The sequence below is a fragment of the Anas acuta genome, chromosome 7, assembly GCF_963932015.1.
Source record: "Anas acuta chromosome 7, bAnaAcu1.1, whole genome shotgun sequence".
In the NCBI taxonomy this organism is placed as follows: Eukaryota; Metazoa; Chordata; class Aves; order Anseriformes; family Anatidae; genus Anas; species Anas acuta.
The window spans coordinates 28705380-28728550 of NC_088985.1; the positions used below are offsets into that span (position 1 = coordinate 28705380).

General features: G+C 40.6%; 1 protein-coding gene across 3 annotated transcripts; it reads left to right on the forward strand.

Annotated features, from left to right (window-relative positions):
- The first annotated feature begins 711 nt into the window (after positions 1-711).
- On the forward strand, positions 712-21520 carry ACSL5 (acyl-CoA synthetase long chain family member 5). 3 transcript variants are annotated; one of them, XM_068688559.1, is made up of 22 exons: positions 720-869; positions 6286-6354; positions 9780-9965; positions 10545-10653; positions 11310-11374; positions 11453-11554; positions 11890-11989; positions 13199-13377; positions 14032-14064; positions 14268-14319; positions 14731-14804; positions 15259-15336; positions 15784-15918; positions 16402-16536; positions 16615-16710; positions 17262-17334; positions 18165-18253; positions 18333-18449; positions 18891-19034; positions 19552-19653; positions 20003-20074; positions 20530-21520. In XM_068688559.1, the coding sequence occupies exons 3-22, from the start codon at positions 9810-9812 to the stop codon at positions 20668-20670; spliced, it is 2052 nt and encodes a 683-aa protein (XP_068544660.1). In that variant the 5' UTR covers positions 720-869; positions 6286-6354; positions 9780-9809; the 3' UTR covers positions 20671-21520. The 3 variants fall into 3 exon arrangements, with proteins under 3 accessions (XP_068544659.1, XP_068544660.1, XP_068544661.1); XM_068688558.1 differs by lacking the exon at positions 6286-6354 and having other exon boundaries at positions 712-869; XM_068688560.1 differs by lacking the exons at positions 720-869; positions 6286-6354 and adding an exon at positions 3775-3917.
- Positions 21521-23171: the final 1651 nt, after the last annotated feature.

Genomic DNA, 23171 nt, shown 5'->3' on the forward strand with positions numbered 1-23171 from the left:
TTCAGAAGTGAAGCAAAGTTGCTCCACCTCACAGCCAGGTCCCAATACGTCACTGCACAGCTGAACCCATTCTCAATCAGCACTGAGTACATCAGCAGTTACTCCCACTCTATAGAAGGAGGGAGACAAAAGTAAATAAATCCCACTTAAAACAAGTTGGAGGAGGAGGTTTGGATGGAGTATGTTTTGTCAATTTGCAAATTGGATGGAGGAGGGTTTGTCTGTTCTTTCCAGTCCAATGAGCCTTTGCACACCTTCAAGGGCAAAGATGTATAATGGTAAGATAATCAATCCCCTACATATCCCAACTGCACTCAGAGCTCTTGCTGTAAAGAAACATGCTCCTTCATAGACCACTTCAGCTGCAAAGAAAACCTATTCCTCAGCAGCCAGACATGGCTAAGGACAGGCAAAATATGGGAACGTGTTTGTAAACTCTAAGTGCAATTAAGAGGTACCTCATCTCAGTGAAATGATGCCTATTTGGTGTTCCACGCACACTCAGAATAAATGGGAGCCCTGCTGAAAATCCCAGTGTGCAGCTTTCGCAGGGCTGGGGTTCACTTTCACGGCGCGCTGCTCTCTTCTGAAGCTGTTGCGCAAGAGTTGTATGTTTAACATTTCTAACCAGCCAAAATTGCTCTTTATATTTGATCAAGAATAATTTTTACCTTTGAACCTGTTGCAACGCAGGTTCAAGGGTTACCTGGGTGCAGTATCGCCTGTTTATTAAAGCCACACGCCGATGATTCGGGGCTCAGTCCTGCCGCAGGAGCTGGGGAAGCACCAGCCCTCGAGCACCCACTTGGAGTTGTAAAGCAGAGAAGCAAGGCAGCTGTACTGGCCCCTCCACCCCGTGCGGACAGAAGGTAAGCAAATCCCTCCTGATGGAGCCAGGTTTTCCAAAGCACTAGGCTTCCTGCTCCTGCACAGGAGTACTGCAAAGGGGACAACAGCCCAAATTCACTGTAATGTGCATGCTGGGTGCTGTTAAAGGTGATAACTGAGTAGTTGGCTGCTCAAGGAGAGGGTCTGGGCTCACGGAGTCATACAAAGAAATCACAGCCAGAGGAAGTGCCGGAGTGAGAGCAACCACCTCAACACTCCCTGTTGATATAACCTGGCTGGAACGGGAAACCTGACTGCTGAAGCGTGGCTGAAGCCATTTTCTTATCAGCGTGCTGGTTTTGTCTGTTTAAAGATCCAGCGCACGGGGTGCTAGTGCCAGCTCCCATTCAGGTTCCTCGTGAAAAAAGAGCTCCAGAAAAAGTCATCGTTGGGTTCCACAGCACCACAGGCAGGTTTTGAAATGTTGTCAGTAAAAAGGTGTTATAAACGGGATTGTTTACACTCACAAGTGTATCGGCTATGTTTAGTGCAATAGGAGCTTAATCCTTAACTAACACCACAGAAGCTGGCTGTAACAACCTTTTAGTAAATAAATAAATAAAAGCACAGTTTTCAGAGCTATAGAGATGGAGCTTTCTCCAAGCTCTTGCTTGTGCATAGAGCTGCAGCTGTAACTGAGGAAAGGACAGCAGAGAGAAAGGGTAACCAGAAACCAAGCTGCAAGTAAGCTGGAAAGATGTGTGTGCTCCATCATCCTGCTTGTGCTGCCTTCTCCAAGGAACCCACTTATGCTCTGAGAAGATCATTTATGTCCCTGTACGGTTTCTTTGTTTTACAAAAGCCAGAAGGATGTCCTCAAAAAAACATAGCAGGCCAATTAAGAATTATTAATTGTATAGCTTTCAGACAACAAAGAGGAATTGAAAACCCCTTCAGATAAAGTGAGCCCACACTTTCCACAGACTCACAAAACCTAGTTCTAAGTCTTGAAGTGACAACAGAGAGAACTATGCACTGAGCTAGTGCTTCTCCTTCACTTATTTACAACTGATTCTATTTGCTATAGGTAGATGGGATATTTGGGCATCTTTGGACGGCTATTGCTTGTGTTGTGCCATGACCTTTTTTTTCTTATGAAAGCTCATCTTACTTCTTCTTTGGTGATAGTGACAATAGCAATCAATTTGAACTCTCTTTATACTATCTTTGCTCTGCTGATCTTAATTTACTAGTAGGTATGAAAGATGCAGTTATATATATTTTATATACGTGTACAAAAAGAAACAAAGGTTAGGTTATTAATGACTCTGCTCTGCTTTATCTTTTGGCAAAGAATTACTAGCAACAAATAGATTTGTGCCTCCTTTAAAAAGCCAGGGTTTATTGAGATCATTTGAGGCGCTATCAAAAATAATAAGCCTCAAAACTATCATATTATTTCTTATGTATACTGGGGAAAGAACATCAGCTCTATTTTAATTAAGAGTGTTAAGAAGTACAAATCATTAAGGAAAAGCTATCCTTCACAAGGCTTTTGTGAAGTTCTCTCACACCCCCAGCAAAAGTCAGGGCATCTGACTGAGACGTACAGCATTGCCACCCAACAACTGATCACAGACAGAGCAGATTCTCTACTTTTCCTCTTCCTCCCCAAAAAAATAACAGCCTGAGGTCAGATATCTGAAGGGAGAAATCCTCCGAGAAGAACTCCCAGAAGTTGTTAATGCAGCTGGCTGGGCTGGGAGCCTGTATTTTCTTTTTCTTCTGTTTAAGAGGCATTCCCTTTCTCTAAGCATAATTGCACCATGATTGGCACTATTAGAGCTCAAAGTCACAACTTCACTTAAATGCCACAGGAGCAGCTCTGGGTAGGCAAAAGCAAAGGAGTTTTGTGCAGAACAAGCTATTTTTTTTTCATCTTCATACAAAGCTCATGACAAAATCAGTGATTTAACCCCCAGCTTCCCTACAGGTCTGCATTGTTAAATAATGCTGAAATTGCAGAGTAAGCTAGCTTTACTTCAAGACATAATAGCAATTAGTAGAGACTAAGTTTTAGCAAGCCAAGGTCCAGGACAGGTAGAACTCTTTATGCACGTACAAGCTATGTAATTTCTTAGCTTTATTGTAGATTATTCTGGCTAGGTAAATTATTCTGAAGTCATACAGCACAGAAAAGCTTTCAGATGGGCAAACTGTCAAGTGGGAAAGTATTTCCAAGATCTGAGGTCAAGGCACAAAAGAAGAAATTTAAGTAAAGATACTGCCTTCCTACCTCTCAAAGCTTGCTGCAAAATTCCAGTTATATCAGGCAAGCAACATGGAGAAAAAGGGAAACAACAGTAGCCGTGAACTTTCACACGAAGGAACACAACTCTAGATAGAAAGAAAATTCCTGCTGTAGTAGGAAACAAAATTAAAGTTTGAATCGTGACTCACTTTTACATTGTGCAAATAATTGTGCACATGTAAAATGACAGCACAGTAGAAAGCAGTTTAGAAGGAACAAGGCAGCTTTTAGGGGAAAAAAAAAATCAGCAGAAACCATGATGCAGCCTACCAACAAGTAAGTTAGAGCGGTTAGATAAGAAATACTGTACCCAAACTATTTTGTTAGCACCAGAGACTGCAAAGCTCTGCTCACCTTAATGTACAGCACAGCTATAGGAAGATAATCCCTGGTATTGAAAGTGCAGCTTTATACACAGAGGGAAAACAAGCAAATGGATTATAAATGGTAAATTACAAATAAAAATTCAAAAGATCTCGGAACACTTTTTATCTCCTTTTTCAGAAATGTTCAAACTTCAACCTCCTTGCTTCACCAAATAATAAAAAAGAAAAACTTCCTCTGTAGTTTTTTTTTTTCTAACCACTGAAGTTCCTCCCTTTCATAACCTCTGCTCCCGGCATGCTTTTCTGCTTGCTGATTTATTTAAACCGGGGAGAGGGAACTAGCTCTAGTTTTAACACGATTATTATCTAATTGGTTTTGGTTTGCTATTATGCTCATAAGGCTCCCTGTGTTTAAGGAAAAGAGGTTGGCTTCCTGCCTCATCTACAGCATGGTATGTGCTTTTGATTGCTGCTTCTCTTCTCTGTAGGCGCTTTTTGGACAAGTAATAAAGTTCCACTTTTGTTTTACTGCTAATGGCCCTGCTGATGGTTATTCACAGTGTACAGTTTTAGTACAAACCACGTGCAAATGTAGTGCTTAGCTATGAGGTTCAAGATAACGCGGTTATCAGGAACCTGCTAGGAAAGCTCTGGTAGCATGCCATCAGATGCTAATCTTAAGCTTCGTTAAATTCAGATATGTGCTTGCTCTTTGCTCTTGGTAATACAGCTGCTGTAATATGTTGTGATAAAAGACATCCATACTTAAAAGTTCTTAGTGCTGCCTGTTCTTTATGTGGCTATGTAAGCTGCTAAATGATCATTTTCTAGTTTTCTGAGGGGCTCTCTACGGATTTCTAAGTTGAGCTCTAGTTTTAGCTGTTTCAGCTGTGCATGTTTATGTCTAATAATAATTTCCCATTAATGTAATGCTGACATGTGCATATCTTACGAGGTTATCGTCCTGTAGTATCTAACAGAGGAAAGAAACAGTAGCAGAACTTGTTATACTATTTTTAAAATTCTTCAAAACTTCAAAGGGCTAGCTGTTCTGTTCTTCTGTGAGACCAAATATACTTTCTGAATAGGTAGCTTTCAAGGAGAAAACCTGGTATAAATTACCCCTGAAAGCTTGGCTTTAGCAGCCATCTGACAAAGCCTTAGCACTAAGCACTGTCATGGCGTCACTGTGCGCCTGATGGACGGGCAGTAATATAAGTGAAGTTCTTTATAAAAACGGTCTTTCTATTTTAGAGTACTGAGAGCTTGAGTTCAATAGAGGAAGACCCAGAAATAGTCTGTAACACCGAGTCTGAAACCACAAGTGCTGTACTTCCTGAAAGTAAGCTACTGAGGCCCTGTGCTTTCCCATGGCAGAGCGCTTCTCAGGCAAGATCAAAGGACACTTGAACTGTTTGGCCATAGCTCTTGTAAGAGGTACTCTGAAAGCAAAGTGCGTCTCAGGCTTAATGCAAGTTACTGTGGGTTTTGCTTCAGATATAAATCCATCTGCCTCTAAACACGGTTCTGAGAAAAAGCCGTTGCAGCTAACTCTGGGATTTTACTTCTCTTTACATAACTGAGTCTGTGAAGTGAGCTGTCTTCAGAGCCCCAAATCTCCCAAGGCAATAGGTGATGCGGTTTGTGCATGTTGCAGCAGTTGCTGTTGGGATCTTGCACTTTAGCTTCCCTCTGAATGCTAAACCCTGCAGAACATCAGCTTTCCTTGCTGCAGCTGGAGGAAGATGGGACATAATGCTTCTAAGCACACACCGGCACATGGCTCACATCTGCAGGAGACAGGCAAGAGCCACACTATGAGTAAGCAAATGCAAAGGGTGAGCTAGTGGTGGTTAGTTAACAAACTAGGGTAGAGCCAACTACACTGGGGCTGCTACTTTTTCCGCTCAGTCAGTATTTTGTTACTAATGCTGATAACAAGTTCTTGTGCTTGACTCAAAAGCATAATTAAACTGTTTCTTGGGCAGGTGTGAGACAAAGAATATAATCTTGGGAAAAAATCTCACAGTCAGTGCACGACCCTTGCCTCTGAAATGGTGCAAGTACAAGAGTTTTGCTGTCTGTAAAGAACTGTTGTGAGATACATGCTAAGTTTCTTTCTTCAAGCCTTTGTGCTTGAAACCAGAGCTCAGTTACTTTCTGATGATCGCTGGCTTGTAGAGAACAACTCTCATTCATTTCTCTAGCTAATGAAGGAATCGTGCTGGAAATTATGGGGGGGTGGGAAGGGGAGGGAAGGAGGTGTACAGTAGAAAGAGAACACGCAGTCCTGAACTTAAGGCTGTAACTGGAATCACTGTAATCTCTTTTGATAAAAAGGGGGTTGTTGGAAGGGAACCTAAGCCTTTGCACTTCTGATCCTGGTGCACCTTATCCCTGACCATTGATCAGGTCAGACAACCTAAGTACACTTTAACCATCTACCATCTTATTGCACAAGAGGACTAACAGAGGTGGTTTGAGACATCCTGTGCATTTTCCATCTTTCTGGTCACTGGGGGCTAAGTCCCTCAAAACCCTGGGGTTTTAAGCACTCCAGCCTCTCTGCATGCTTAAGAAAGCCCTTAGAGCTCGTTCACCCTACAGTCAGAAATGTCCTGGCTCTGTTGCTTGTTGCGCCAAGCTGAGTTTTCACTCAGCCCATATAGATCAGCTGTCACCTATGTACAATGTACCAGATTTGTGGGTTAAACTCAGGTTGTGGTTACTCCATGGCACATATCGAGGGTGGAGTGCATGGACAAAGGGCTCATGACGAAAAAAGTTTCCTGTCCTCTCTGATGGCTCTTCTGTTTTCAGGGCAGCAGGATTAAGTGGTATTTGAAGGATGCCAGAGGTGGTTAATTAGAAGTGCCTTGGATTTCACAGGTATTTACAGTATAAACTCTAGGAATAGTAGACAACTGGCTTAGATCTGGAAGCTGAGATAAATTCAGTTGTGGTTTCTTCTCACAGCCTGAATAACACACCCTGTGTACTTTGACAGTAGGGGCTAAAGCCAACTAAGCAAACACAGTTGGAAAATAAAACCAAAACATTGTAATAAGTAAAGGGAATTCAAAATAGCCTTTCAGGTAAGAAAGGCATATTTTTGATGTAATGTAAACAAGATCTAGGTATTTGTACTTCTGACACACCAATAACTTCTGTGGGTTTAAAGGATGTCAGGTTTTGCCTCTTATATACATATACAGGCTTATTCGGTATTGTAAGTGGGCTAGAGATGATGGTTACTAGAAAAAAAATAATTAGAAGCAAGTGAACACACGATACTTCCCAGGTTTTGGACATTAGCTTGACATAGGATGTTTCTTTAAACTTAAAATTGTTTTGGTTTGACTTGTAACTAGTCAAGAATAATTTTCAGTTATAGGAACACTGGTTAGGTCACACTGGGTTAAGATTACTGCCTGCTTTCTCTTCTCTGTGGAAGAGACTTGTGGAATCCATTCAACCTGAAGGCAAAAGCTTTACTGCATTCAGTCACCTTCAGGCTTCTCTCACACTTGATCAGGTGTTGTCCCTAGACTTCTCTGAGCTCTCTGCTCCGAGCATTTTTCAGAGCTCAATGGTCAGTTTGTGCCAAGGCATCTAGGAAGACCGCCTTACATGTGAGTCAGTGAGGAGATGAGAATGCCATGACTGAAAGCTTTCAGTGCCTTACCTACTGCTGCCTGGAACATTTGGGGTTAGGAATCCTTACCACAGCAAGATTAGACAAATGTCTTCTACTAATTTTCTGTCAAATAAGGCCATTTAACAGACAGTAGTTGTTTGTGACAACTGTACCAATCTGCCTGATTAGGATAATTAACACTGCTAATCAGTGTTAATCAGTTAATGAAAAGAACTTTGTGCTACAGATATGACTGACAGTTCTGCTTATTACCTCTAGCATGATATTCTAAAGGCAACCAATCCTTCCTGGTTTCTAGGAAATAGCCCTTAAACTGCTATTAAAATAAGCATGAGAACACAACTCAGCCATTAACACTGGTACAACTACGTCCCTTCAGCTGCCTTCACATAGCTCCCTTCTCTTACTGCTCGCTGGGAGAACTTTACATCCAGAGAAGAGTCGTCTGAAACACACTGCGTGAAAACTCCTTTTAACCCATTTGGGGATGGAAAAAGACTGCAGAAGCTGATTGCTATGAATGAAAATCCAGGGTAATTGGGTATGAGTACTCTGGTATCCCTCTAAAAGGATGGGAGGATAGATGGTCTGAGCTCTAGATTTGCTATCTTGCCGCAGGCTAAGCTTCCAACACACAAATGGTTCAAATGTGGTTTGTTTTGCCACATGGATCTAGCAATGGGCTCTGAGTTAAAGCAAAAAAGTTTGTATATTAAACCCCTCTGCATATTGAACAGTGGAGATGCCCGTACCAAGCTGCTTCAGTTCTCGTACTATAATGTAAAAGCAAGTAGTTGACTTCCACCATAAATCAAATACTGTTCAGCCACCTACAGAAAGCTGTTTGCTTACTGCTGAAGTAAAGCTTAACAAGACCAAATGTATACATCATGAAGAGTATTAAATTCTTACTTTTCCAAATAAAGCAGTGATAGAGCAGACTGCTGGGTGACTTTGACATGAACTCAAACTTCATCAGCAGACCTGGTTTAGGAGACTTCCCCCCCCCCCCCCCCCCCCCCCCAAGACTCAGTTGATAAAAGCCAAAGGAAGGGCATGGAGATGGGCAATATTCTGTACTGAGAAAAAATAGGTTTGTACTTCCTAGGCATGGTATGCCCAATGACCAGATTCATTCAATATCACCATAAATCAGTAGCTCCTGCCATTCTTGCTGTAGCAAAACTTTTTGGGGACAGTTTTCTCAATGCATGAGATCTAGGTCAGGGGTTTGGAGGGCACATTGTAACTCAAAATGAGTAGGTCTAACGAATTGATACTTGCCAGATACATGGGTGATGTGCTTTTGTCAGCTTGGACTTGGCAAGCTTTCATGGTTCCTTGTTCTTATCCAGATGCTGAGCATCCAAAGCATGCCTTACTTTTCTCTCACCAGAGAACACATTAGGATTGCCAATTAACATAGCCACTGGAAACTGAGAAGTACAAACCCATAAACCTCCTGTGGGTGATCTAACTGATCAGTCTGGATTCAGGGACCCAAATTCTGACTTTGGGACTTGGCTGAACTTACTGTGTGAAAAATACCTTCAACCTTCTCGAGTTATTCTAATTAAAGGGTACCTGGAGCCCATTGTTCCAGAATACTTGGTATTATTCTTATATAAGGAGTCAGTTAATTGCTAGCTGGCATATCTACTGATTGGGTCCCCTCAATTCCGCATGAAGGAATTTGAAAGGGTGTGGTTAATGACCTTGCCAAGTATGATGTGACGTGTCCTGCATACCTATTTAGATACTAGCAAAGATAACTTAGTGAGATCTGAGTTCATTTTGACCAAATACAGTCAGATCTGCTATATTTGCCTTGGCTATTCAATCTGAAAAATACCAGAGCATTTTGGAAATTAAAATACTTGCTCCTAAGAGAGGAGAAGGAGCTAGATGTCTCTTTGCATCTCTTGTGAGGAAATCCTGCATTCTCAGTTTTTATTTCCCTGCCATTGCAGGAAGAGATTCTGCAACATGTAAGCAGCAAAATGGCTTCTGTATCTCCCAGCCAGACTTCCAGGGCACCATTTCTTTGTGCAAAAGTATCTTTAAGAGTTTTGACTTGTACTGTATCTCATGCTGAGGACACTACCAGTATCAGAAGCACTTTCCTGGCATAGACCCAGATTTCCAGTAGGAGCAGCTGATCATGAGGACATTGCTTCTCCTGCAGACTGTTACAAGTTTATTATGTCTGTGTAAGCTTCAGCAATACCTCCTCCTGTTGGACAGCAATAAATGTCTTGAGGTGTTCTCTTCCACTGTTCACATCTCTGAACTATACATGTATGCATTATTATTATTTTTTATATATGTATATACTTAACTTGGGAAATTATATACTGGCAGATTTTTACTCTTGAATAGGAAAAAAATGGCATCTGTTCCTTGTCTGATATCATTGGACTTGCTTTTTGTGGAGGTGGATGCAGAATAGATTAAGATTTATGGGGACAGGTGACTTCAGATCTCTTAAGAGGCTTAAAGCATTGCACAAGTATGCTTTATTATTGTACCAGGAGTCTTTAGGGGCAAACTGCTGAAACGATCTGTAGTATTGCTTAACAAACTACTTAAGTAACCCTGGCTTACAGGTAGTGAGTGCTTCTAACGTATACCTACTAAACCTCCTGTTTTGTTTCAGGTTCAACTCAGACTGCACTGATCCAGCACAATGATCTGGATACTTCAAGTCTTGTTCTCACCGCTCCCAACACCGGCATTGATAACTCTTATTGTATTTGGGGTTGTCATCTCCCTGTGGGTGATGAGCAGGCCCAAACCTGTTTTTCCTTCTGTTGACTTGAACAAGCAGTCGATAGGAATTGAGGTAATGTTTATTCTGCATGTAGGGATGGAGCACTTTGAGATTTTGCTCTGAATACCAATTCATTTTGACTCTGGGCATCTGTGGGAACTCTCCTGTCTGAGATACAAAACCTGCTGTACAGCTCAGCAGTATTGTGGGAAGGGAAGTGTTAATACACCAAGAGTAAGAAACTGCAACTCTTGCCAACAGGGTGAGGTGTGCTTCTTACCCTTGGCTGTCACTGAATTTTTTATTTATTTATTTTTTTTATTTTTTTACATACTATAAATGATTTTCAACTGTTTTGAGGCTGATGGCATACTGAGATGAAGGATTTCATGTAACTATGTAAGTGGTAGCGCTTGATCTTAGTCAGGGTCTCTCTAATAACGTGCATTTGAATATTAGTCTAGGCCTTATAGAAAATTCCTCTGCATGTGACTAGTGACTGAATAGATCAAAACCAAGAAGGAAAATGAGACTTCCCTGACAACTCAATGGTATTTAAATGCTTTAAAGGGGATTGCTGGCAGACTGGATGAGGAACAAATGGCATTGTATCTGTTCTGCACTGATTTCATAACTGTGCTCTGTTCCTAGGGAGGAGCCAGAAGAGCTGCAATCTTGACAGATAATAACCTGATTTCTTATTACTTTGAAGATGCTAAAACCTTGTATGAAGTTTTCCAGAGAGGACTGCACGCTTCTGGTAAGCTTTGCAGCTGCCAGTTAGTACATACACATCACAAGGAAAAAAAAAGTGGTTCCAAGCTTTTTTGCATTGTTTCTCGTCTGTAGTAACAGCTAAGGTTTCCTAGACTTCTGTGGGGTGGAGTGACAAGTGACCATGTTTCCCCCCCTCGATTTGGAAGCAGTAGCAGGTGGTAGATTGGGTAAGAGCAAACATTGGGAGCTTAAGGTGGCAGAGTCCTGTGAAGACTTAGCAATACCAAGTGTGGTTTGGGGGGAGAAAGGGTGTGTGCAAATAAATCTCTCTGTTTTGTCCTCTGAAGTGGGTGAGTTTTTTTCAGTGTAAGATTACTGCCTGCTCATAAGAATGAGTCTGTCTGTATGACTTCAAGGGTCCCAGGCATGAAAATGTGATAGATTACAAACTATTTCAAACTCAGCTGTGTTGTGAAATGGGAAAATATCACCAGATCCTGGAAGTATTGCTTATAAAGATGAAGCCATCAGTCTTACAATCCTTGTTTGTGCAATGTACTTAACCGTGGACACTGCACACTTCCATGCTTCACGCAGTTAGGTAGATGTCTGAAAATACTTCCCACTTACCAGTGTTGCATTGTGTGATGCAGCTTCAGTACTGAGCTTTACAGCTGCTTTTCTGAACTCTTCTATTAGGAAATGGCAACTGTTTAGGCTACAGAAAACCCAACCAACCTTATCAGTGGCTGACGTACAAGCAGGTGAGTGTTGTACATCATGGATGACATAATTTGGGATGCTGTTTTGTAGCACTAAAACAGGGGGAAACTTTCTTACAGGTTTTGGACAGAGCTGAATACTTGGGATCAGGACTCCTGCAGAAAGGATGTACACCATCATCAGACCAATTCATTGGCATTTTTGCTCAGAATAGGCCAGAGGTAAGCAACAAATTGAATGTTATTTCCCAGAATATTCTGACATCTTGAGAAGAGGGTCTGTTCAGCTTGCTATTTAAATAGTTTGAGGCCACATGAGGAGCAACCACAACTGGCTTTTACCCCCGTATTTCCCTTATTACTGACTGGGCACATACTATGCTGGGCATGTAACGCAATCTATAACTATCTTGAACCCTTGATACTGTAAGAACCTCATAGACATGCTCCTTACACAAACACCGCTACTAATGTGTGCATGAGCTAGGCAAGCTGTATGAAGTCACTAGGTAATCCTGTCTTGTGAGCTGCTATTTAGCTCTGTTTTCTCTTTTCAGTGGATAATTTCAGAGTATGCCTGCTACACTTACTCAATGGTTGCTGTTCCACTCTACGACACTCTGGGGCCAGAAGCTATTGTATATATTGTCAACAAAGGTAAATATTGACTTCAACTACTTCATAATAATGATTTCTCTAAGAAGCTTTATTTTGAGAAGGTTAAAGTGCAAAGGAATTTGATTTTTAAAAAAAAATAAAAATAGAGTAGCTTTACCCTATAATTTTATAGACACTGCTTCTGTAAAGCTGCTTTGCAGCGTATGAGATTCAATGCTTAGAAGAAGGCAGTGGGTTTTGTATGTCTTCTGGTGTCTTGGGTGCAAGTCCACTGACAACCTGCTAGATTCTGTGGACCATGCTGCAATCAGAGGGGTCAACAACTGCTAGCTGTTTGAGGTTTGGCAATCTTGAACTCCCACACTGTTTGCCAAACAGACAATGCAGACAGATTTGCATGCAAATTAAGACTAGATGTGTGTCTCTGATTTAAAAAGTTCTAGGAGGCAAAGAGCAGAGGAGGGGAGGAGTAGAGATAAGCCCAAATCTGTTTAGTTCTACAGAATTAACAGCTAGCATGCCACCATGAAAGAAACTGGAGAGGGAGCTTGAATGCATCTTCAAAATTTCTTTCCCTAGTCTGGGGGTGATTGAGGGCAAACAGGAAATAAAAATCAATTGCTGTCACAACTATCTAGGATCCAACCTATAAACAGGATTTGTCAAGTAAATCACTTCAACGATCATGGTGGTGAATCTTGCCAACAGGCCTTGCCTTAGTACTACACAGCTGTGACTTATAAGGTTAATGGGGAACCAGCATGTTCAGACAAATCCAATTCCTCTGCTGTCTTACTGGTAAATGATTTTGTAATTGCATAAAACTTTCTTGCACATCCAGGGAAGTAGAGGCATTAACTCAAATTTTAGCTACCTCTTTCAAACAGTTCTAAAATTCCTTAGATTTAAGGAAAGCAGTCAAATTTAAACAATCAGTGTGCTTTTATGGCAATACCAAAAGAATAAATACTTGTCTTGCCTATGACTGAAGACATTTGTCTTTGATTCCTCAGTGTAAAGGCTTCACATTAGGTAAAATTGAGATTCTAGCTATAAAGTCAGTTGTCCCTAGTAGGAAAGAACTTTCTTAGCACTGTCAAGCCAGCCAGTGAATCCATGTGAACTAAATGCAAATGGCTTTGGAACATAACCAATATTACATTCTAAGTATATGTTCTCCTGAGTTATCACTCACTAGTGTCCCAATTACTCAGAACAGACTTGTGAAATGTAATTTCTTTTCTGTAGCTGATATAAGCGTAGTGATTTGTGACAAGCCGGAGAAAGCACAGATCTTACTTGAAAACTGTGAGCATGGAAAGACCCCATGCATGAAGACTATAATTCTTATGGATCTCTTCGATAAAGAGCTCAATGACAGAGCAGCTAAAGTGGGAGTTGAAGTTCTAGCACTACAGGAGGTTGAGGTAGGTGACTAAAGACTTCTTATCTTGCAGAGGAATACCTTGCTAAATAGGCAACAATGACACTACAATGTAAGAATCATCCAGTTGTCATGCCTGTATCAGAGATCTTAATGATCAGTCATTTTGAAACTTGATATATTTAAACAAGTAGACTTGCAGAGGTCAAACCATTGACTAACGTTGTGCTCATATGCTGTGGATACTCTACGCATTAACCTGAAGATTTCCTTAGCATATCTCATGGTACAGTTGTAACAGGATTTATCAGGCTTCTAAGCTGCCAGTTAATTCTAATTAAAACTCTAAGTGAAAATTACTGTCTGTTTTGACACCCCAATACTAGGGTTAATTTCCACATCTGAGGTGTAAATGTGGAGTGTAAGAGATGTGGCCTATTTTAAATGAAATGAACTACCTCCATTCAGGACTTCCAAATTCCTTAAGCAGTTCTACTCACTTTCCACACATTCATGATTTTCACAGTCTCAGGAGTCATTTTTTCCAAGTTATAGGTACTAAATGCATGAAGAACAACTTCTCTCACTGAATGAGATAATTTTTATAACATTGCATTTGAAATCCAATTACCTATTCATTTGCTATTGCTGCACTTCTTTCTGTTGCAATTGTTAAGCTGTATTTTCTCTAATACAGGAGCTGGGAAGAAACAACATCAGAAAACCAAATGTAAGTATCTCTGTGGAATAGTTCTAAACTTGTGAAACTAGTCTTTGAAAAGACCTCTTGACATGCTGCTAGGAAAGGAAGCTGACAGGATTTTTTTGTAGATTTTGTCTTGATGTTTCCAAACAACTCCTAGTTCTAGTAGATACTGATAACTAACATAATAATCCTTACACTGTTGACCTAATGTGGCTTTTTCCCTCTAGCCTCCTAAGCCTGAAGATCTTTGCATTGTGTGTTTTACTAGTGGTACAACAGGTAAGAGAATGCATGTTGTTGCTTCCATATTAAAACAATCGCTGTACTAAAAACACTAACTTTCCAGTGCAAAAAAGGGAAATACAAACAACGTATAAGATTAAGTTAGAGCCATATCAAGCCACTACTGAGGACACTTAGTATGTTGGGACATTGTCAGTAAAAGTCAAGTACACAAAGAAAAAGCTTCTTAGAGGGGAGACTAACCAAATATATGCTGTCCTACTTTGAAAAATACAGGGTCTTAGGGCCATAGCTGAAAGTGCTCAAGATGAGATGTATTTGTGAGATAATGCAAGCTATGACTGAGCCTAATACTAAGGCAGCTCAAAGTGACTGAGCCAAAGAAGACATGAGCAACTGACTGCAGCAGCAGTCACTCACAGCTGACTTTGTCTGATCTCTCCAAAGGTAACCCTAAAGGAGCCATGCTGACGCATCAGAATGTTGTTGCAAATGCCGCTGCCTTCCTTAAAAGCGTAGAGGTAAGCTACTGTTAATGATGGTCTCTAGGCTATGTGACTGAGTGGTGAAAATTGCTTTACTGTGGGTGTCTTCTGCAAACCATTCGTTCCCTGTAGGCACTTTCCTAAGTGCTCTTGTTTCCATGGGAGAATTGTATGTTAAATAACTTGGTTTGACCTTGAACAAGAACTAATTAGACATTACTCTAGAATGAGTAAGACCTACATGCCAAGAGTACTGAACTACCATATTTCAAGCTTTGCTGAAACACAAAACTAACCCTGATCTAGTGTCCTGTCACAAACTTGACTGAATCAGTTATAGCAGCAAGTTTTGCAGAGATGGTGGATGAGCCTAAGTTGCCTCAGTTTCTCTAAAAACATATATTTTAATGTGCACAAATTTATCCAAACTTACTCACTTTCTGCTCAAGCGGGTGTAGGGAGTGCTGACATTTGTTTCTTTCTCCTGTAGAACACAGTTGAATGTATGCCTTCAGATATCAGCATATCCTATCTCCCCTTGGCTCACATGTTTGAGAGAGTTGTACAGGTAAGTAGACTGTGTGCATGCTACTAAGCTTCTGTAGAAGACATAGGATGTACAAACTAATTGACAGTAACACCTGGTAGGAGTCATTCCTAAATGGCTAAGCTCACCTACCTATGGTAAACCTTTAAACGGACTAAATAACACCTAGTTACTTCTCCAAGATATGGCTACTAACTTCCTGTAAGGAAGCTTTGTTCTTCAGCCCAGCTTCACTGAGTCTGTGACACCAATCTGAAAAGCTGCAGGCCAAATTAGCGGCAGCAAGCCATTAGCCATCTATAAATCAAATTACAGCAAAAACGGTTGGTTTTCTGCATTTCCTCAAAGTCTATTTACATATGAACAACACTACTATTGAGTATTGGAAATCATGTTGCTTTCCATGTAAAATTATTATGGCTAACAAAGCTATGCATTATCTTTGACTGATGTTTGGTTGATTTTTAGACTGTGATCTACAGCTGTGGAGCAAAAGTAGGCTTCTTCCAAGGAGACATCAAATTGCTGACAGATGACATGAAAACCTTGAAGCCAACACTATTTCCAGTTGTACCAAGACTACTCAATAGAATATATGACAAGGTACGTGAGCAATCTTTAGTTAAATTGTCTTAACATTCATGTATCCAAGCAAGTATGCACATTCGAATTGAAGTTGAATACATCATAGTATCATCACTACATTAATTATTCCTTATCAGAAGGAATTTTTTAAAATCCTTTTCCAGGAGATGGAAAGATCTCTGAGACCTGGACTACAAGAGCAGCTTATGCAGTCATGGCTGAGATAGGTCTGTTGCTGTTCTGAGGCAAAGATCTTGTTTACTTTCAGAATGAAAATCAAGCAAGTGCAAAGCTAGAAGGATCACTAGCCCTCAGAGTTGTAGCTGAAGTATGACTGCAGCAGCACAACTTAGTATTTCCCCTTGGTTCGTCTCCTAGATCATGGCAATAGTGAAGACAAATACTAGAACAACAAAGTAATGCATGGTGCCTCCTAATAAAGCAAGAACTGGAGGTACAGATATGAGTTGAAACCTGAGAGTCTGATACTTTTCCTTACAGATACAAAGTGGTGCAAATACCCCAGTGAAAAAAATACTGTTAAATATTGGTATGACTCTGAAGATGGCTGAAGTAAAACAAGGCATAACAAGAAATGACAGCATTTTGGATCGGATAATCTTCAAAAAAGTTCAGGTAAGCTCTTACAAGTGTAAGTAACCCAAGCAATGTAACGCTAAGAGTTTGATCTGATGGCTTCTAATTCACTTGTAGGAGACCATGGGTGGAAGAGTGCGTATAATGGTAACGGCTGCAGCCCCTATATCTCCCTCTGTCCTGACATTTCTCAGAGCAGCATTGGGCTGCCAGGTAAGCTGATTCTTTTGCCTGAATGCCTATTTGATGGTCACTTGGGTGTAATCAGTGATGCAGCTGTGGTCTAGCTCAGCTTGTTCCTGGAGGCACCGCTGCCAGGGTCTTCAGTATTTACAGGCAGCTTGATGAGGATTAACAGCAACAGAACAAAATTTTGCAGAGCTAACTGACATCAAACTACAGTACTGCAAAACCTCCTGTATGCTCTGGGAGGAGGAATAGAGCAGCAGAAATAGGAATATGCAGCAACCGCAGCAAGTCAGGCAGCTGCCTCTGAGTTTTGTGGCTTATCTTGACAGTCAGTAAGCTCCTACTGTGGTACATCTGAGAACAGAGCGCAGAGAATGAGGTAACCAGAGCAAGGTTTAGATAGCTGAACTTGAACAACATCCAGTCACATCAGTAAGACCAGGAAATCTGAAGTAGGATAATACTGTCTTGGTTTCCTCCTTAAGAGGAGATTTGTGCACGGGCATAGTTGAAACTGTGAGGTCTTTTACACCAAGGGTTCGGTTTTCAAAAGATGTTTATGCTTTCTCACATAGATCTTTGAAGCGTATGGCCAGACTGAATGTTCAGCTGGATGCACGTTCTCAATGCCTGGAGACTGGACAACAGGTGTGGTAGCTGAGACTTGGAAACTCTTGCACAACTGTCAATAGAAAGTGGCACTCAAGCTATTAGCTAAATGATAGACAAATTCTGAGTGCTTAACCTCAAAGTGATTCTTAGCAGCATGTCACCTGTATGGTTAACAGGATACCAGAATATTCAGCTCAAATAGATGAGCATCTCTTGTGTAAAGTGCCCTAGCTCCTAGCTCAGCCTATATCCTGCCCCACTGTGCAGGAGTGTCTGTACAGAACTGAGCAAACTGACAAGAACTTCCCAAATGGCTTTAAGAAAACTAGTTTTAGCCCACAAATCATGTTTACCTCAAAGAATTGATTATAATGCCAGATAGGAGTACTTTCCTGAAGGGCAACACTAACTTGGAGTTTTAAGTTTCATCTTAGGAGGGTTGTTTTTAATATTCAGCGTTCTAAATTCGAGCTTAGGTCACCATCCTTCTGCACCATAACTGCAGATCATAATGAGGATGAAATGCAAATAAACACCATGGTTAGTGGGGGAGTTCTGTGGAGGCAAGTGTGGCATGTGTTTTGTGCAATTCATTAGACCAATAAATGGCTCTAAACATTGAGACTTCACTGCTACTTATCCTGCATTAAGTGTCTGAAAATGGATTTATAATAAATATTCTTGAACTTCTGGTATCAGACCCCTTTAAACAGTACTGTTTCTTACTAAAGTAGTGAATAGACCCATTAGGTATCTACTATCACTAAAGTCATATGTAGGGGGACCTCGTCTTTCTAGTTACATATCAAATAGGTCCAACTCCTAACAGAATCCATGAGTCATGACTCCTTGTGTTTTCTCTTCAGGCCATGTTGGACCCCCTCTGGCTTGCAACATCATAAAATTAGATGATGTGGAAGAAATGAACTACTACTCTTCCAATAATGAAGGCGAGGTAGGTACCATCTCCTGTGTGTATCAGGAAATACTGAAACATGGGGCTTGTGACTAACAATATTCTGTGCTTGCTGCAGGTCTGCATTAAAGGACCAAACGTGTTCAAGGGTTATCTGAAAGACCCTGAGAAGACAGCAGAAGCAATTGACAAAGATGGCTGGCTTCACACTGGAGATATAGGGAAATGGATGCCAGTAAGTAATTGCTTAATACAAACCATCCCTTGGATGTGAATTTTCAGCACACTGCAAAGCTGCAGAAAATTCTAGAATAGAAGCTTTACAAAATATTTTGTTAAATTGTTCACCATGTAACTCCAGGCAAAGTTCCAAAGGCCAGTCAGGTTATAAGATCCTGCATAGCACCTGCTAAGCGAGTAGTTAATATGCATCTTCTACAACAAAGAATGAAGTCTATTATTTTTGTCACAGAACACAGGAACTGTCTAATCATGTCTGCAGCTATTGGAGAAATTGGATAAAGTGCCCTTTTATTCTGTAGAAAGCAAAAACCAGTTCCAGACTATCATGTGCCTTTCATTTAGGAAAAAAAAAAAAAAGAAAAACATTATATTCTGCTGCCTATAGAAGGGAGACAGGCACTTGAAACTAATGGCATCCACCTTTAACTTCTAGAATGGAACACTGAAGATCATTGACAGGAAGAAGAATATATTTAAACTTGCACAGGGAGAATACATTGCTCCAGAGAAGATTGAAAATGTCTATGTTAGAAGTGCTCCTGTAGCCCAAGTCTTTGTACATGGAGAAAGTTTGAGGGTAAGTGATATTACGAGTGAGCATCCTGCAAGATTCCTCCCACAATGAGTTCTGAAATATCAGGGCACAGACTTTAATATATACTATAGCACTTGAACAAGATCTGTTCTCAAGGGCATGACGTTTATAGGCATATCCTCTCTACAGCCTTCCTTCTTGATACCAAGATCTCCTTTTCTTTGGTGTCAAGTTGGAAGCTGGGTAAAGGTTAATTACGTACTTGTATGGAGTTAGTATGTCAGGTGAGCAGTGTCTCCACTGCTTTGCCATAAAGGTGTCAGTTGCTGAAGTGGTTAGCATATAAAAGACATACTGCATGAGCACTTGGACTGCTGCTGTCAGAACTCAGATAAGGGGTTTCAAAGTCCATGTAGCTGCTTTCCAAATTCTGCAGATTGGGATGTAGATGGGGCTTAGTACAGAGATATTCTTGACTATCAAGTTCTCATGTAGATAATCTAAGTAACTCCAAATGCTTTGTCTTGGTATAAACGTGACTCCTCCTACTTGTTTTCAGTCTTGTCTAATAGGTATAGTGGTTCCTGATCATGAGACACTTCCAGAATTTGCAGCAAAACTGGGAATAAAGGGTTCCTATGAAGATATCTGCAAAAATTCAGTGAGTTTTCTTACCTTCTTAGTAGGTTATAGGTAGATTTTTAATTCTGAAGTCCAATCTTGCATCGCTTTGACTTCATTTTTTACCCATCTTTTTGTAAATTAAACCAGCTTAATATGGGGTGACTTTCAATGACTATCACTGTTTCTTTTCCAATGAGAAGAAAGGCATGACCTTGTAGTGGTCATGGCACCAGATGTCACCATGTTTCTTAACATGAGAAATGTTGAATGCTGAAATATATATATATTCTTGCCATCTTAGTTCTCACTGACTGGGTACTGGTTGTGGTCCTGAGCCAATTACAAAATGGTAGCTTTACCCACACTGCTTCTGCTCTCTCTTCTAGGCAGTGAAGAAAGCTATTTTAGAAGATATGGTCAGACTGGGGAAAGAGGCTGGTCTGAAATCCTTTGAACAAGTGAGTACTTCCAAATCCTGCTTGTCACAAGTACCTGTATTGGTAATACAATGGGTGGGAAGTCTGTATTCCTGCTGTTACTGACTGCCAGGACAGGGACCTTAAGACATCCAACCGAAGTCAGATGCCCAGGAAAACTGATTGCAGTAGGCAGGGAAGCATTACCTGGTTACCTGTCTTTTGACCAAGAGGCAGGTATGCGTACAGGGCAACCATTGCAATTGCTATGAAATGGAGCGAAGGTTTCCCATAGGCTGCAGGACCTGAACTGTAGTTCCAGCTCATCCTCTTTCTCCTAGTCAAAAGGAGTTTGACTTGCACCAGAGAAGCAGTTTAGTTAGTAGAGACTACTGAGTTAGTAGAGACTGAGCACTAAGCTCAAGGCAGCTGGGGAGAACTGTTGTTTGCCCTCTAAGTAATTCTGTGTCATGTGCTAAATTATTTTCTTTTAATAGGTTAAAGACCTTCACATCCACCCTGAGCTGTTCTCTGTAGAAAATGGACTCTTGACACCAACACTGAAGGCAAAGAGAGCAGAACTTGTTAAACTCTTCCAGAAGGAGATTGAGGACCTCTATTCAAATATGCAGGAATAAGTGGCTAATTTAAAGTAAACTGAATGGAGTATCCAAACAAATCTGTAACACTACTTGACTTATGGAGAACACAAGCATGAGTGGAGGGGAACAAGGAGAACTTAAATGTATTTGTTTCTGGCATCCTGGGAAAAAGGACTTTCAGATGAAGATGGCTACTCTATGACTGGTGACTGGCAGTGTAGAATCTCATGGGACTGTGCATCAGATGTCTAGACAAAGCCAGAACTTCCCTCTTCCTTAGGCTGTGAATGAAGCACACAAACACTGAAGAGCCCCAACCTTTTCCAAGTATGCACTTCCTACTGTTGTTAAAAGCAAATATAATTTTCTTGCTCCAAGTATGAACTCCATTCTGAACTTGTGGCTTGATCTGCAATCAGACTGAACTTTCATGCAGTTGTGTTGTATGTTCGGGGGCGAGGTAGTTCAAAGACAAAGTACGGGAAGATAACACTTCAGTTTCCACTCAGGATGATATAATCTTCTCAACACACCTGTCTTAATTTAAGCTGTCACAATATAAATAGGGGCTTAACATCTGTTCAGCAACTACAAAATGAACTTCCTGCTCCTAGCCTTGGACTGCATACTATATGTTGTTTTTAATGAAAGTGTGATTAGTTGGGCATAAACTGGTTTATGAAATGCCTGTGTGTAAAGCAAACATGTTTCAAGCTTTACTATGGGAGGCACTGGATCATTTGTTTGTTTTGCACATGTTCTCAAATGCAATGGCAATTATAAAGCCAATACACTTATGAACTTATGAGCCTAGTAACTCAAACTCTTAAGTGTCCTTCTTAAGGATATAAAATGCAATAAATTGTGACTACAAACTCAGACCAAAGCCTGTTTTTCTTTCTCTGCAGCAACCAGACATCCACCTGCAGGCTTATTGCTGCCTTGATTATGGATGGTTTCCTTCCGAGGCTGTGCTCTGGCTGTCTGTAAACTTGTTTCCTGTGCTGTCAGGGTCTAGCTGCAGCTCAAGCCATGAGGCAATAAGCTAGCGTGAAACAAGATATTGCTCCTCTAATCAGCTTTCCTTTTCTTAGAGTAAGACAATATATGTCAAAGTCTTCGGCATAGTCTCTTACTCAGCTTGTCCCATAGAAAATTGAATGTGATGTCTTATTTTAGGGCAAAAAAATGATTAGGTTCTTTAGGAAAACTATTTAGGCAAATGAGTGCTGTCCTCCTCTATCTTTAGAAAGGGTTACAGGGCTCTGGAGAGAGTTAAGCCAAGTTGCTGACAATTTTTACCTGTTTCTGTAATAGTTTGAATCGGTGTGCCTTTGTTTCTGTTAAAGGCAATGCAGCTCTAAGAAGGAGTACATATAGTTTTACTATATCAACTCCCCTTGTCTGTGCCAGATTCTTACAGCTAGTGGCCATTTATCTCTTTATTTAATGTTCATGGTCAGATACTCCAAACTGAAAGCAACCAGTTGGTCAGGAAATTTCCAGCCCTTGCTGTGAGGCACCTCTAGCTTCAACTAGCTAAAAACAACCTGCTTCTTTTTCATAAGTCTAAACCTAGCTCTGTTTCAAGTCTAGGCCCAAAGACATTCATGCTTTTAGGTAACTTTCAATTATTTTATGTGCACTGAGCACAGTTCTTGTCATAAGCTCAGGGTATAAAGACTTAAAGAGCCTGAAAGACATGCAACTACCTGTGCTGCATGTCTTTCTCATTCCATTAAAACAAAAAGACTTAAGAGTTGCAAAAAGGCTTAATCTTTTGGCCTATATGTCAGATTGGGGAGAAGGTGCAATGTATAAATGTATACTTAAAATGGTTGTGGGTTCTGATAAGCTACTCAGTTGGAGGCAGCAATCTAGAGCAACCAAGATACTTTGTTTGTTTTATCAACAAGTGAAATTATTCCACCAAGATCTGTTTGGAAGTTGCAACCTGGCAGTCAGAGGTGGTCCCTTTGACTACAACACCGTGCTTCATTCAGAAGATCTCTTCTTTTTGTAGTGAATGGGGAATGCCTACACTTCTGCATTATGCCTCAAAAAGTAGTAACTCCATACAGGTCACTTTCAAACATAGTAATGATACTTTCTCTTTTGGCACAGGAAACATCTCAGTTGCTGAACTTGGTCTGCTCTTAGAGGAAATTAAGCTTGTTCTCACAGACTTTTAGATTTTTCACATTTGTGGCATCTACTACTAGCTGTTACAAAGATTGATTTGGATGGGTAATGGCATTGTCTGAATAATAAATCAAACATAGCAATTCACGTGTAAATTAGTCTGGTCTCCTGATGATGATTTTGCCATATGAACTGCTTCCAGAATAAAGCTACAAAGTGAAAACAGGAATGCTCTAGGCATGTTGGCATTGAAATGATGCAAAAATGATTTCAGGATATTGTTTGTGAACTGAAGAAAACTAAAGATGGCTTGAAGCAGTATTAGACAGAATGAACAAAGATTTGATGTAAGGACAACTACAGGTACAGTTAAGTTCAATGCAGCTTTCTTCCAA